The sequence below is a fragment of the Barbus barbus genome (genome assembly GCF_936440315.1).
Source record: "Barbus barbus genome assembly, chromosome: 32".
NCBI classification, from domain to species: domain Eukaryota; kingdom Metazoa; phylum Chordata; class Actinopteri; order Cypriniformes; family Cyprinidae; genus Barbus; species Barbus barbus.
Genome location: NC_136760.1, coordinates 6,676,498 through 6,693,213, shown reverse-complemented (window position 1 = coordinate 6,693,213; position 16,716 = coordinate 6,676,498). Strand labels below are relative to the sequence as shown.

General features: G+C 39.7%; 1 protein-coding gene across 1 annotated transcript in view; it reads right to left on the bottom strand.

The window, feature by feature from the left end:
• Window positions 1–787: 787 nt before the first annotated feature.
• The window catches only part of LOC306852122 (sorting nexin-29-like), a 119,154-nt gene continuing 103,225 nt past the window's right edge, over window positions 788–16,716 (bottom strand). The window contains exons 20-21 of the mRNA XM_079388775.1: window positions 15,731–15,870; window positions 788–2,043 (exon numbers count right to left, since the gene is read on the bottom strand). Of these exons, the coding sequence (XP_079244901.1) occupies window positions 1,914–2,043; window positions 15,731–15,870 (270 nt within the window). The 3' untranslated portion in view covers window positions 788–1,913. The remainder of the gene's footprint in view (window positions 2,044–15,730; window positions 15,871–16,716) is intronic.

Genomic DNA, 16,716 nt, shown 5'->3' with positions numbered 1-16,716 from the left:
ATGCTGTTCTGTTTCCATATTGAATTGTGATTGAACACTTCTTTATTGCATGATGACAGCAAACCTACAATGCAGCATTTTATTTACACAGAACCAAAGCCTAAAAGCGCAACTTACAATTTTAAAAGGACATTTCACCCAAAAACTAAACATTCTGTCATCATTTACTCACCCTCAAGTTGCTACAAACCTGTATGGTAAACCTGTAAGAAGATATTTTGAAGAATGCTGGGAAACAAACTGTTGACGGTAGCCACCGACTTCCATATTATGGAAACATACTATGGAAATAGTCTATCGGAAATTTTTTGGCTACCCACATTCGTCAAAATATCTTCTTTTGAGTTCAACAGAAGAAAGAAACTCATACAGGTTTATAAAACTTCAAGATGAGTAAATGATGACAATTTTCATTTTCGGGTGAACTATCCCCTACTATTCTTTTCCTGCCTTGCAAAGACCATTTTTAATTTGTTGAAATAAAAACCACGTGACAGACACTTTGTATCACTCAAGGTGACAGAAAGAACCAACACTTAGAGACAACCCATCCGTTTCTTAGTGACCTGGAGGTGTTATGTAAAATTCTCCTGATTTTGTTTCAAGTTACCATGGCAACACAGCTCACAAGCTCAAAATCTTTTGTTGTTGACCATTTTTAAATTAGATTTTTTTTTTTAATACATTGAGCCTTTAAAACACTTACTTTACTCAAAATGGAAGACAGACAGTCTTGTGGCATAGCACTAATCTCCACTTACCTTACAAATTTGACACAAAAACAGATTGTGTGTGGTACTTGTATTTATTCATGTATTCATTAAGCTCATGTACTCTTAAGGCTGCAAAACAGCTGTTTCCTGTGACATTTGGGACAGAAAGATACTCTGATTAAGAAAAACCATCATATACAGTTGCTTACTGGTACAAAAAGTTGCAAACAGACACATATGCAAAGCACACAACAGATCTGCTACTATATGCGTTACAGCCAAACAGAATCTGATGGCAATTCTACAACACATTCAGTTTGATAGCAGATTATTTATTTATTTATTCAAACACATCATGGTTCCTCTCTATGATCTCCATATACATTATAACATGTTAAAACCATAAATACTATTTATTAGTAATGAATCCCAATCATCATTGTGCTTGTAGTTAAAATAGGGCAAAATGATCTCTCACTCGTTCATTCAATGGAGGTCCCCCTGCTACGAAATTCTCTTCTGTTCAGTCCACTCAATACGATATGCCCCATCTTTCTGTGTAACTGTACTCTCGAGGTCATACAGGATAATGGCAGGAAATTTCCAATGAATGGTTTTCAGGGACAGACGACAAGGGCTCTGGAGCTTGAGAGCCCAGACCCGACTAACGCTTTCGTTCTGACCAGACATTCATCTATGTAAAATCTGAAATAGTTTTTTGGATTTACTGTGAACAGGAAGGTGGAAAGTGATTGTTTTGTATATGTATAGTGCAGTCATAATACGATTACATTAACTTTCTGCCTCATACATAGCAGAGCATGGTAGCAAAATGTATACAAACAGAAAAATAAAAATGAGTCCCATGTGTCGCAGTCAAATAATATGATGTGCAAATTATTTCCAGACAAACGCACCATTCTCATCGCAGTCTCATAAAAGTTTCATGTCACTGCTGTTAGTCAAAATGACATCCTGGCTTTTCCCAAAAACAATATCTGTTATAAATCACTAGGCACAATAGTAAGTGAAAAAGTTTGGCTAACTAAACCGATACACACCGCAGTTTCTTGAAGATTTTGTTCGTCGTTTCTAGACCCAGCTAGTCTCCAACGGTGTCGTATGTACATCTATAATAGAAGAGAAGGTCCTTGGCTCGGCACATCCATACTGATGAGTTCTAAGGATTGCAGTCAGAGGTTAAAGGTCACCGCTCTGGGGTTCAGGGTTCCGGGCGTCACGGCCCGAGTTGCGGCCTAGTCTGGGGAAGCGGCTGGAGGCTTTGGATCGGGCAGTTTTGGCTCCACTCTCATTAGCCATCGGGCTGTCCCTGTTAGAGAACAAACGCAAACATTGGTAAACCTCTTGAGCGCTTTGCTCTTTCTTCTCCTGCCTGACTCCAGGTGTTTCATTTGTGTTGTAATACCTTTGGAAAACAGATAGTTCCCACCAGGCACCTAAATGCTTAAACGGAGCAGGAAACAATGTTGTCTGTGCATTTACAATAACTAAACGCTCCCTCGTATCAGAGTCCCCGCTGTAGGTAAATAAACAATGAAACAAGCTCTTCGCAATAACGCTTTTTCCTTACATCCTCACGGGCCGCACACTGACATCACCCGTAACTCAAGGCTAACAAACTGAAATTGAAAGATGGCTGTGAGTTGAGCACCGAGCAGAAAGCCCTCGAGGCTGAGTGTGTGTGTCAGGGACAGTGTGTGAGTCCTGAGGGAGGGCTGTATAGACATCAGCTGCTGTTGAGGGTTAGACGCTATACATACACAGCTGCGGCTCACCGTACAGAGTCAACTCCAGCATGGATATCATGACAACTATGTCAATCATGGGCTGGAGGAGTCTAGGAGCCAGTTGCAGTCCAGGCTCACATGGTGCCTGCTCCCAAATTGGATATAAATTTAAATAAACAATATAAATAATGTAACAATGTACTGCACAAACTGTGCTGTACGCCTCTGTGTGCTATAAAATAAGATAAATGATTAACTAAAAAGAAATAAAGATTATACAATGAAATAATTAAATAGAAGAGTAAAAATAAAATATATGTCCGTGCCGCTAGCCTTGAGGGCAGCGTGCTGAGATACAGTGCCGTTGTGCAACTCGAGGACCTTTATTGATCCTGCCCCCTATCGCTATCCCCAACCCAGGCTCATTCAAAATCCGTGCCTCTAAATACATTTCTGCAACACCGATACTACGTACCTTACTGCACGTTTCACGGCGGTTTCAAAATGAAACATCCAGTGAGTGGCGCTAAGACACTGGTTCAATTCGTGACCCTGACATGTTTTTGTTAAGTTGATATAGGCACGTATTGCTGTGTTCTTTATTACATTGTTTCAGGTACGTATTGTGGTGGTTCATAATTCAAATATCCGATGAGTGTCAATAAAAGTTAATGCTCTATCGTGTTGGAAATATCCTCTGCACCAAACCCAAGCCTAAACATACCCGATAGTGTTAACAAATGCAAAAGTGATTAAAAAATGCATTTGTTGATGCAGCCGTGCTATTTAACTTCCTTATGCGGATTTGAGCAGTTTTGTTGAATTGTAGTTTCACAGGGTTCGTTCACAGCTCTTCGTCACTCAGGTGCAACGGCGTATCCTGTGAACTACTGTGCAAACCTACTGAATTAGAAAAGTCATGCATATGAAGCTCTATATGTGACGACAATGTTCAAAAGTATCAGTTTTCAAATCTCGCAGCATGTTAAAATTGTTTTGAATTCATAACATATGGGTTCTTTGAGTTTTTGGTTGAATGCCTGAAATAAGGTCTGTTGTTAACACAAGCTCAAGATATTTTCATGATTTATTCTACAACATAAAATCAGCAAAAACTGATTTTTTTAAATCTTTTAATTGTATTGAAAAATGGTTGTTTTTAACGGCGCTAAATTAGACTACAAAGGTTGTTGGACACTGAACATAATCACGCCAAACAGGTAAACTCATCTATAGCCTCGTTGTGTTAAAATGTTTTTTTTTTTTTTCTTTATTAGGCATTTTACATTTTAACATATGCAGAGTGTTAACAGTTCTCTTAGGCGTTGTGATTTAAGAAACGGCACTACTGTATCTCAACCCTCCTGGATCCCACCCTTCAGGCCAACACCCATAAGACAAACAAATTCACCACTCACACAACACACTTATGGCCAACTAAATAAGGAGAGTTATTATATTTAAAAAATAAAATAAATAAAAAAAATAAAAAAATAATAAATAAAATATAATACTACAGTATTGTTTATTCCTCTTCCAACTCATAAGCATGATTAAGTGCATTTATATGCTGTATAAAGGGATCCCAGATGTTATGGAAAGACTGTACAGAACCCTTGAGTGAAAACCTAAGTTTTTCAAGCTTCAGATTATAAAGCACTTCTCGAACCCAATGAGTGTATGACGGAGGACGGGCAAGTTTCCAACTGAGCAAGATTAGCTTTCGGGCTATTAAGGTAGTAAAAGCCAGGGCATGATTCAATGGTTTGGGCAGGTCCATACTGGGAGGAACACCAAAAATGGCAGTTAGCGGGTTAAGAGTAATGGCATAATCATAAGCCCCACTTAATGTATCAAATATGTCTGTCCAAAACGAACTTAGTTTACTGCAAGACCAAAACATGTGAGTATGATTGGCTGGTGAGAGGTTACATCTGTTACAGGCATTGGTAACAGAAGGGTAAATTTTGGAAAGCCTGGCGTTTGTATAGTGGGTCCTATGAAGTACCTTACATTGAATCAGGCTATGCCGGGCGCAAATGGATGATGAATGAACCAAAGATAGTGCCAAGTCCCACTGCTGTTCAGATATCCCAATACCAAGGCCGTCCTCCCATAAGGTTTTGGTCAATGTAAGGGAGTGGGAAGATATGACCACAGGAACCCATATAGTATTGAAATGCATCCCTTAGTAGTAGGCTCTACAGATAAAAGAGTATCAACTAAAGTTTCAGGGGGACGATTTGGGAAGTGAGGGAATATTTTTTTCACATAGTCCCTGATCTGAAAAAAGCGGAAAAGATGGCTGGTCGGGAGGTCATATTGAGTGGAAAGCTGAGCAAAAGAAGAAAAAACGTTAGCAGTATATAGGTCTTTTATTGATTTGATGCCCATGGAGTGCCATGTCCGAAAAACTGGGTCTGTTTTGGAAGGCTCAAAAAAGTAGTTCCTATAAATTGGGGCCAAAACAGAGGGACCTGTTAGGCCAAAATGTTTCCTAATCTGATTCCAGATTTTAAGTGATAAGGATACAATTGGACAAAAAGTTGAGTATGAAGGCGAGAATGGAAGCTGAGAACAAATTAACGACTGTAAAGAAAATGGAGATGAGTCCCTCTCCAACTGTGCCCAAACAGGCAAAGATTCTTGCTCTTCACACATCCAAAAAGAAAGTTTTTGTACATTGGCTGCCCAATAGTAATATCTAAAAACAGGGAGGGCAAAAGCCCCCCTGTCCTTAGGGGATTGCAAAATCAGTTTGCGTATTCTAGCTGGTTTACCGTTCCATAAAAATGCCACAACCAACTTATCTAATTTGTCAAAAAAGGATTTAGCAAGTAAAATCGGTAAATGTTGGAACAAATAAAGGAACCTAGGGAGGACTGTCATCTTAACCAAATTCATACGACCTACAAGTGATAAGGGCAGAACGGACCAGCGTGCAAAATCTTTTTCAATCTTATCGAACAGGGGCAAAAAATTATCACGATATAAATCTGACAGCGATGCGGCGACCTGGATGCCTAAATATCGAAAGCCACTATCTGACCATTTAAATGGAACTATGTTTTGTGGGAGTTCTTTAGCCAATATATTAATAGGTAAGAGTTCACTCTTTTGATAATTAAGTTTGTAGCCTGATACAGTACCGTATTTATTAAGAATATCAAATATCGTGGGGAAAGAATTTACTGGATCTGATACGTACAAGAGAAAATCATCCGCATATAGTGACAACTTGGAAGTGATACCTTGACGCACAATGCCTTTAAAGCCAATTTCAGAACGAAGCAAAAGAGCTAGTGGCTCTATTGCCAAAGTGAATAACAATGGGGACAATGGACAACCTTGTCTGGTACCGCGGTGAAGAAAAAAAGGAGAAGAAATGGTATCATTTGTTCGCACCGAGGCTTTAGGAGATGAGTATAGAAGTTTCACCCAGTGAATGAAGGTCTCGCTCAACCCAAACCTACTCATTACTTCGTATAAAACGAACCTACTCATTACTTCCCTTCTCAGCATCAAGGGATACTACTACTTCAGGTGTTTCACAGCTAGGAGAGTAAATAATATTAAGGAGACGTCTTGTGTTGTGAGAGGACTGCCTGCCTGGCATAAAGCCAGTTTGATCAAGTGCTGTATAATAGATGGCAGAATACGTTGCAGCCGCAGGGTAAGGATCTTAGAAAGAATTTTATAGTCTACGTTTAAAAGTGATATTGGCCTGTAGCTGCTACAAAGGAGAGGGTCTTTGTTTACTTTGAGGAGAAGAGAGATCGTAGCCTCTGACAAGGTGCCTGGAAGGTGGTCAAGGGCATATGCTTCGTTATACATGTCTCTTAAGACAGGGGCAAGCAGACCTACAAAGGTCTTGTAATATTCAACAGTGAAGCCATCAGGGCCAGGTGATTTACTGCTTTGAAGCGAGCAGATGGCTTCCTGAACTTCAGCCGTGGTAATTAAACTACCCAGGTTCTCAGATATATCATTACTTATTTGTGGGAAAATAATACCTTTGAGTATGTCAGCAGGGGACGGAGGGCAGTCAATGGCATATAAATTGGCATGATACTCTGCGAACGTATTGTTGATCTCTTTCGGTCCAGTAAGAACCTCACCTGAGGTAGATTTAACAGCTGAAATCAGCCTTGAAGAAGTCTCGACTCTGGCTTGATGGGAAAGAAGTTTCCCTGCTTTATCACCGGATTCATAAAAACGTTGTCTAGATTTTAGCAGGAGTGATTTAACTTTAGTAGTGGAAATTAGGTCAAACTCGGTCTGTAATCTGACTCGTTCTTTGTAGAGACCAGAGTCAGGATTATTTGAATATTTTTCGTCAATCTCTTTTAGATCTTTGAGAAGCTTTGTTGTGTGGGAAGTTTCTACTTTTTTCATATTTGAAATAAAGGATATAAGTTGTCCTCTAATTAACGCCTTTGATGCCTCCCAAAGAGTACCTCTACTTGTGTCAGGTAGATCATTTACCTCAAAAAACATTATAAGATGAGACTGCAAAAATTGTTTATAGGAGTCTTCTGCTAAGAGAACTGAATTAAATCTCCATGTTTTAAAAGGGCTGGTTTGTACAAGTAGGTTCAGGTCAAGTGACGTCGGAGCGTGGTCTGATATAGCGATGATATGATAATCTACTGCGGTAGTCTTTGAGAGCAGTCTCACATCCAAGAGGAAAAAGTCAATACGGCTATAAGTATGATGAACCTGCGAGAAAAAGGAAAACATTTTGGCTTTAGGAAACTTATGTCTCCATGGGTCGGTAATACCAAACTGGTGAGCTAATGTAAGTAAGGTCTTTGCTGATTTAGTTTGGGAGACAGTCCTAGCTGATGGCCTATCCAGCAGTGGGTCCTGGACTAAATTAAAGTCACCTCCCATGATTATATAATGGTTATTCAGGTGTGGAAATGATGAGAATAGGGTGGTTATAAAATGGTTATCATCCCAGTTTGGGCCATAAACACAAACCAACAAAATTGGAGTGCCCTGAAGCAATCCTGAAACCATTACATATCTGCCGTTAGGATCAGAGACAGACTTGTCGGAAGTGAAAGGGACATTTTTACGTATCAATATGGCAGTACCTCTTGCTTTGCTATTGAATTTAGAGTGGAATACCTGCCCAATCCAGTTTCTCTTATATTTATATTTATATTTATTCATTTAGCTGACGCTTTTATCCAAAGCGACTTACAATTGCTATATATGTCAGAGGTCGCACGCCTCTGGAGCAACTAGGGGGTTAAGTGTCTTGCTCAGGGACACATTGGTGTCTCACAGTGGATTCGAACCCGGGTCTCTCACACCAACTGCATGTGTCTTATCCACTGCGCCATCACCACCACTCTTAAACCGCATTATCTCGCGGTTACGCAGGTGTGTCTCGAATAAAAAATATATCACCTTTAAGCCGCTGTAAATGTGCCATAATCTTGCCCAGTTTCAATGCGTTGCTCACCCCCCTCACATTCCAAGATGTGATCCTAAGAGCACCGCATGTAGTAGCCATGTCTCAAAGTACTGGGAAGTTGTGAACGGCAAAGATAACTGTTGGGATCTTGAGGAAGGGAGACATGCTGATATGGTAACTGCAGTTTTGCTGTGAGGAGAAAAAAGGGAGAAGAGAGGGATAATAAAAAAAAAAAAAAAAAAAAAAAAAAAAAAAAAAAAAAAAAAAAAAAACATGCACGCACGCACGCACGCACACACACAGAACCACTGGCCTGAATCCCTACAATCATTCTAAATTTTCAAGTGTCCTCTGCACTGTGGTATTAAGTCAAATACCAATCGAACTTCCTTGTCGCATTCAGGAGATCAACGTCCCGATATATATATATATATATATATATATATATATATATATATATATATATATATAGTGGCGGGAGGAGCAAACGACAGACACAGTGGGCGTGGCGTCAAGCCTCGGAGAGGTTTTTATTAAACAAAATATTAAAATTAAAGTGTCCAAAAGGGGGAAAAGTGTCCAAATAAACGGGGAATCTGGTGTCCTCGTTGTGCCGCGGGGCTAGTGAAGGAGGGTAGTGTTCGTCAGGGAAGGGTCCAGGCAAGGGGCGGAGTACGGTGGCCGCACACGCTCCCCTCTCGGGGCCGGGAGCGAGTGGCGGCGGCGTCTCTTGCGCGGCTTCGTCCATCTCCTGGGTTCCCGGCACTTTTGGGGGATTCGGCGGCCCGGCATCCTGGCCCGTCAGCCGCCTAACGGGTGCGGCAGTCCTCCTCGACGCTCCCTTCCTGGACCCACGAGGACACCAGCGTGCATGCACGGGGAAGAGACCGGTCTCCCGAGGAGAGGCGCGCTCGGCGTTTAAATGGCGGCGGTGATGAGTAGGGCTGTATACCTTGGAGAACCTGGCGATACGATACATACCTCGATACACAGGTCACGATTCGATACGTACCTCGATACAGAGCTGTCTCGATACGATTTGATACAATGTGACACGATTCGATACGATTCAATAAAAATACATGGGCCAGAGCCAATTAGTTAATGCTGAACACATTTACTCAACAAACAGAACTCTGCATTTTTCTTCAATTTATTGAAGACAAAAGTCCATTATAACAAAGTGCATTTTGCTTAAATATTTGCAACTTTAAGTGCTCTGATTAAGTGTACACAAATTGTATTAATCTGGAAATTACCACAAGTCAACATTTAACTTTCCAAGGGTACAGTCTGAGCTCACACAAGCACAAAATCTTCTTATTATTATTCTTAACTTCTTATTTAAATCTTCTTATAATTCTTTTTTGTGACACCATGTACTGCCATAACATATTTCACTATGAAATCACTTAAATGCTACATCTTGCTTTAACATTTTCCATGAGTTTTTTGAAACTCGCGGGTGCCGCTGCGCCCCCTAATGGCTGGGCGGAGTATCGATACTAAGGGCTAGAATATCGATACTGTATCTTTTTTTATTATATCGGTATGTATCTAAGAATCGATATTTTGAGCACACCCCTAGTGATGAGGCTCTATTCACATCAGGTGCGCCTCATCACACGCCGCCAGCCCTAGGTGTTCAGCGCCCCTCCTCTCTCACACACCCACTCCCGTCGGGAGCCTGGTGAAGGGCGGCGAATACGGGACGGGGTGGTGATGATGGACAGGGGGGAGGCAGCCGACTCGTCACAATATATATATATATATATATATATATATATATATATATATATATATATATATGTATATACACACATACATGTAAAAACAAAAAGGGCATGTGTGATTTGGTCATAATTTTACCAGAAAAACAACCAGGCCAAACACTAGTATAAAAAAAAGATGTCTGTCATAGCAGGTAAATAAAACAGCTCAGGTAGTCAATAATGCTTCTTATAACAAGTATTATTTTGAACTGTTAACATGTTAGAAGAAGGCCTCTAAATTATGCCTGGATAAGAAGCTAAATACATTATACAAATAGAAAAAAAGAGAGGAAAGAAACATATAAATAAAAAATAATGTCATGCGATGTCATAAAAGAAACATTTAGATCGCAACAGAGGCTCAACTAACATAACAGCCAGCGTTACGCATCAATCACTGGATAGATTGTCAGAAAACACTCGTAGATAAGAGAGTTGGTCGGTAAATGTCAGTTTCCCTTTGGCTCATGATCTGAGCGACGGCAAATAATACAATAAGGTCTTTAGCCTCCTCCATTGAAGGCAAACGTTTTCTTGGACTGTCTTCCAACATTTTCATGTATTATTCACGAACTGACAAGAAGTACTCCTCGTAAACAAAGGCTGCCTCATGTTGTCAATTTCCAAACAAAGTCATTAGCCTCCTTCACTGAGGGCAAAAACTTTCTTGGGCCGTCTCCTGGCATGATTCCCTCAAATTCCCTCTACTGGCCCTTGTCTATCATGGCCTCCTAATAATCCCCATACACTTGATTGGCTCTATGACTCTCTCTCCTCTCCACCTGTAGCTGGTGTGTGGTGAGCGCACTGGCGCCGTTGTCCTGTGGCTGCCGTCGCATCATCCAAGTGGATGCTGCACACTGGTGGTGGTAGAGGAGAGACCCCCCCACATGATTGTAAAGCGCTTTGGGTGTACAGCAATACACAATAAAGCGTTATATAAATGCATCATTCATTCATTCATTCATGATGAACAGCTTAGCCGGGTTGCGCAGGGTAGGCCTGAGGCCTAATGTATACAGTTCCTTCATTACTCCACGATATTGGGAACGCTAATGAAAATGCTAATAGGAGAGTCTTTATATTTCAACTTGCCTCGTAGTTTCCGGGCCTCACGCACCACCCGCTCTCGATTCTGAAATGAGTGGAAGTAAACCACCACAGGTCTCGGTCTTTTGGAGGGACCCGGTTTAGCGGCTAGTGAACGGTGGGCCCGTTCTAACTCAGGAGGTGATGTCAAAACGCCACCGCCAAGCACATCAAAAAGTAGTTGAGAAAAAAAGGTCATCGGCTGAGGGCCCTCAATATTCTCGGGAAGGCCAATTATCCTTATATTGTTGCAGCGACTTCTCCCATCGAGGTCGATTAGCTTAGCCTTTAGCTTAGAATTCTCTTTAGCTTAGCTTAGCTGTGTCCGCATAGCCTGCCAGTCACCGTCGGCTGAATCCGCAAACTGTTCCAACTTCGAGAGACGTTGTTGATGATCCGTTATCACACTTTGGAAACTGTCCAGCTTGCTCTCGAGTTTGGAATATGATGTTCTAATCTCTGTTAGCAGGGCCGTTTTATGCGTTTGATAGCAGGGATGAAATCGCGCTAGTGGAGACATCCTCTCGCTCTTCGCATCCTCTTTTTTATAATTTTTCGACATTATTCAGAGACTAGACGCGCTTAGACACCGTTTGATAAACTGACTATGCACAAAGATGAGTTTGAAGTAGTTTAATGACCAAAAAAAAAGGCTTCAATGTTATCACATTGAGAGCATGGATCAACTCCATCTACTCCATCTTAACGCACCGCCGGAAGTCCAGATGACTAGTATTGAATTGTGTTAAAATGTTTTTTAAAATAAAGACTGAAATAGTGGTGTAGTTCATTTATAGCCTATGTTTAGCTTTTTTCTTCTGCCGGTGATATTTAATCTTCAAAATTCATAAAAGTTGTGTTCATTTGTGAGGATTGTAATGTACAAAACATGAGAGTTGTAAACTTTTGTTGGATTGTTTCTGCAACAATTCAAAAGCCAATGGGAAAAATCTGTTTATTTGTTTAGGGAACGAGAGTGATGCGAACTTCTGGGATGTCTACAAAATAACATCATAAATGTAACACTTTATAGATAAGGAGACTTTTCTCTTTGTTCTATATCTTGTCTTAAAAGAAGGCAGAAAAGCAGAAAGGTGCTTGGTAAAAAAAAATAAAAAATCCACATTGGTTTACAATTGGAGGTGTAAAGTGGGATGGTGGGCAGTTGCAATGGCATGAGACTGCCATAGATGAGTGACAGAGAAGTGGTGTGTGTGTCTGAGAGTGGTGTGACTGTATCAGCGCTGCACTGAGTCACGGTTTTTGTGTGATTGTGGCTAAAATATATAGCCAAGGCATCATAAACTTACTGCATAAACTTTCTGTTTTTTTCCTGAAAATAAAGGTGCATCATATTTTTAAAAAAAAAGTTACTTGCTCTGTGCTGCTGCGGTTCCATACTTCTAAAATGTCTGACATTCTCCTTACACAAGCATAAAACACAATATCACTGTGTGAATTCGATTGGATTCAGTCACACTCTTTCTATCCAACGAGGCATCAAATTTTATGACCAATTTACGCAAAAATCTATGGTTCACATACTTTTTTCTGCAACTGGATAATCTTCAAGTGGGGAGGAAACCAATTTCAAAACACCTTTGTGAGGGTATGACGGAACAGCCACTTACGAAGCCGTTGGTCTGAGAGCAGGCTAATCTAGCTGTACTGATAACATAGAACTAATAATGTTCAAGAGGTTTCGAAGGAAATTAAATTTGAACAGTAAGCCAGAAGTGGGGTTATGCAACACACAACACTCCATGATCGGCTTCTCCTCTGCTGTATTGCTGCTGTCAGATCGGCATAGAGCTGAGAGAGAAAAGAGGAGAGCTTGGCGAGGGGAAAGAGTGAGGGAGACAGGTAAAAAAAAAAAGAAAGAAGGAAGAATGAAGTGTTGAGCAGCTTTCAATCAGGCTGGAGCAGCAGGGAAGAAGCTGGAAGCAGGTAAGTGGAGTGCTGCTATGCCCCCCACCAGTAAATCTATCCATCGCTCCATCCTCAGCTCTTCACAAAGCAACACACACACACACACGCGCGCAGATACTATTGAATGGGTCCATGAGGCAGGAGGCTGATCTGCAGTCTAAACAGTAGCCACTGAAAGAGCGTCCTTATGTTACATAACCTCTAAGAACAGAGATTCAGCTCTTCATTTAGCCGTGGAACAAGCCCTCCTTATCTGTCTATCCCCTGCACCTCTGCAGGAGAGGCTTCTTGTTGTGGATTTAGGCGGTAATATCTATGAAGCAAATTTTGAAATGGCTCAACCACATAGAAACCAAATCGAGCCTTACTCTATGTGTCCCCTCTCAACTGGAAAAACACTGAGATATGTATATGTATAGGTATATGTATCTGTATATGTATGCATGTATACATACAGAGCTGGGTAGTAACTGATTGCATGCAATCTGGATTATGAGTATCAGATTCCAAAAATTAAGCACTTATAATTAGATAAAATTTTACATTTTAAAATACTCGTAATCAGACTACATTTACATTTACATCTATCTATCTATCTATCTATCTATCTATCTATCTATCTATCTATCTATCTATCTATCTATCTATCTATCTATCTATCTCCATCAATCCATACATACATATACACGGTAACCTGAATGTACCTCCATCCTAAACGAAAATGCACTAGTAGACTAAGTCTCACACTTCAAGTTGCTAAAAGGTATTTTTGTCTTTGGTCATGTCTAATCTTGCCTAGAGCACCAAGTGAGTCAAGACTGCCAGTGAAGCTCCATCAAAACCAAAACAACGACTCTGGGTGAGACCACCTTTGCTGGAAGCTCTTTGAAGCAGCCCTGCACCCTAAAGATGTATAAACCTCAAGTGTCTTCCATTTCAAAGCTGAAGTCTCTCAAAGTTTGAAAATGCTTTTTGTTCCACAGAAACCTTCTCACAAGAATGTCTTTTAAAATACCTTCGTCATTCCCACTCAAAACTGACAGTGACAGTCAGGAGATACCAGGAACGGGCACACAAGAGTGGTTTTAACATGAAAGGATTCCCTCGTTGGCAAAGCGAGCTCACTATAACCCTCTGTATGACAGCTTTCCACTCTGTCTGTTTACCAGGAGGCGGCTTTATTGGCATGGAATGGATATGTAATCACCAATGTGTTTAATGTGACTGTGAGCAGCTACTCAAGCACTCAACTGATGAACGCTGAACTGGATCTACATTAAGAAAACCCAACCCACATACAGAATGGAATCAAGGACTTTGGGAGCCCTAGAATGAGTGCTTTTGTGATATATTTGCGAAACATCACTGCCTAATCATACATCACATCCAGATCTCTGCCCAACTAAAAAGCAGCTGGACTCATCTGTCCTTAGCACTCAAATTATCTCCAGTCATGCCAAGCAAAGAGCCATTATCATCTCACAATGTGCCAAGGGTCTCTGTTAATTAAATCAGATTTGATGTGAGGGTAAAATTGTTTTTTTTTATTAATTTCCTGTTTGAAATCGTGTCACGCTGCCAGACCCAGCGCTAACAATAAACCAGTGAGATGCAGCGTGTGAAAGGAAGTCTGACCTGATAAGTTAATGAGCCAATCAGAGCAGACAATTGGCCAGTAAAATGCAGGATGCGAGCGGTCCTGTAAGCAAATCAAATTTTCTGTAAAAGAACAGCTGTGAGATGATTGGTGACGCATTTGTCTTGTGTAAAATGCGCAGAGTGGGATTTCAGTTGGATTTACTAACCGTCGTAATCTAGCTTAACCAGGTGCTGAAAAAGTGCCTTGGGTATTTAAATGAAGTTACAGTCATTCTTTTCAGCACAAACACACCTGTCTATGTAAATAAGGCTTTAGAAAGTTTGTAAAAGTGAGTGCTATTTGCTTGCCGTAATTAACGTTGTGCTATTACTGCCCACGGAAAGCAGGCAGTAAATAGGGTTTATTAAAAAGTGAAGTTTGTGAACATTTTCTACTCATCATGGCAGTAGTAATTCATCAAATGATGATCAAATAATGGAGAACAGCATTATAATGGGGCATATATCCAGACAGCGTGCAGTCAAGTACACTTTCTGCATTTTAAAAAGTCGATCATAGTGGTGGAGTGATACTGGTATAGTCCTACTTAAAGCAGTGGTTCTCAACAAAGGGGGCACAAGATGATTATCAAATAACAGGGCAACAAGCATTAAAATATGATAAAACAAGTCAAGGTATTTCTTATTTAATTCTTGCTCGCAACAACTTTTTTGTCTTTGAAAATCCAAGGTTGCTGTGTATTTATGAGGTAGCCTAATTTTAAGTGCAATTTCTATAACTGAAAAAGAAATCTGAATCAATAAAATAAAACTCCCTGGCCATGTTTTATAATGAATTTTTTTTTTTCAAGCCAAGCCAAGCTCTAAAAAATTTTACTGGGTAGAATTTGTGAGTAAAAAAAATATACTGATTTAAAATTCCTTATCCTTCACCCTTATCTAGTAAGTCACAAACAAGTGGAAAAGTGCTATAAATTCACTGTTTAAAAATAGTGGGAACCCTGAAAAACATTCCGCTCTTAAAACTTCTGAAATTCTTACATTTGTTTACAGAAACAAAGAGCGTCTGGCATTGAAATGCTGTTGTGGACAGTAGTGTTGAGAAATTGTGAATTTTAGCATGCAAATGCTTTCAAAACAAACTTTTCACAGCCTTATTTGCTTAATTCCTTTAGTGATTCATGTGTAGCACAAATGGCGAGTGTGAATGTTGCACTCTAAGTAGGTGCAATTCATTCTTGGTGAATTCCCCTTGTGTCTTTTTTTTATTCAGCATGCATTTGTGGCATTTGAAAGTTTGATTGCATTGGCCTACTTGAGTGACAACTCAAAATGGCATGTATCATCCATTGAGGCACTAAAATACAGTGTCATATAGAGTTCATGGAGCTGAAAAAAATACAGTTGATGATTATTGCATGTGAATTATTGGGTCAGTGTGTGTTATGTACTCACTGGCAAAAAGGCAGTAACTGCAGTAAAGTCTCCTTTGTAGGCTGGGCAGTGAATTCAGGCAGTGTCTGGATCAGTTTATTCATCACCATACGCAGGTATGACTGCAGCAGTTTCCTCCTCTCCTCTACAAACTTGGCATCCTACAAATTGATACAAATACACAGTTCAAATGTCTTAAAAGGATAGTTCAGCTAGAAATTTAAATTTCCAGGTAATACTTTAGAACAGGGAACACTTGTTCGCTATTAACTATGACGTTTCCCTCAATAAATTCCTAGTTTGCTGCTTGTTAATAGTTAGTAAGGTAGTTGTTAAGTTTAGGTATTGGGTAGGATGTAGAATAAGGTCATGTAGAATAAGGCATTACTATGTGCTTAATTAGTACTCATAAATGGCTAATATTCTAGTAATATGAATGATAATAAGCAACTAGTTAAGAGACCCTAAAACAAAAAGTGTTACCAATTGCAATTGTTCACTTGCCCTCGTGTCATTCTAACCCTTGTGAAAAACATTAACATTAACATTGAAATTATTAATGAAATAAAAAGCTGCTTAAGTATATCCAGAGTACACTTCGATGACTATGTTTCCTAACAACCTTAAAAGTTTTAAAGTACATTTTAGATAACTGTTTTAACAATCTTTTGTCATGATTTAAAAAAGAACTGTGCACTTATTTTGATGTGGTGAGTAAAATATTAAAGCACTTGTAAGGTACTTGATAACCATATTAACTGTAGTGTGTTATTATACATTACATTTAAAGTTAATATATATATTTACATGTACGAAATTGCAACTTAATGATTACAAATGAGTATTTCAAATACAACAGAATAATGAAATTACATATATCTAAAAGCACTAAGTTCAACTAACCGCCTTTAATTACAATTTAAACTATGATACATCTTCATTTAATTGTATATCCCAGTAATTATCACATTACATTCAGTTGGCTCAAGTTTAAAGTATATTATTTC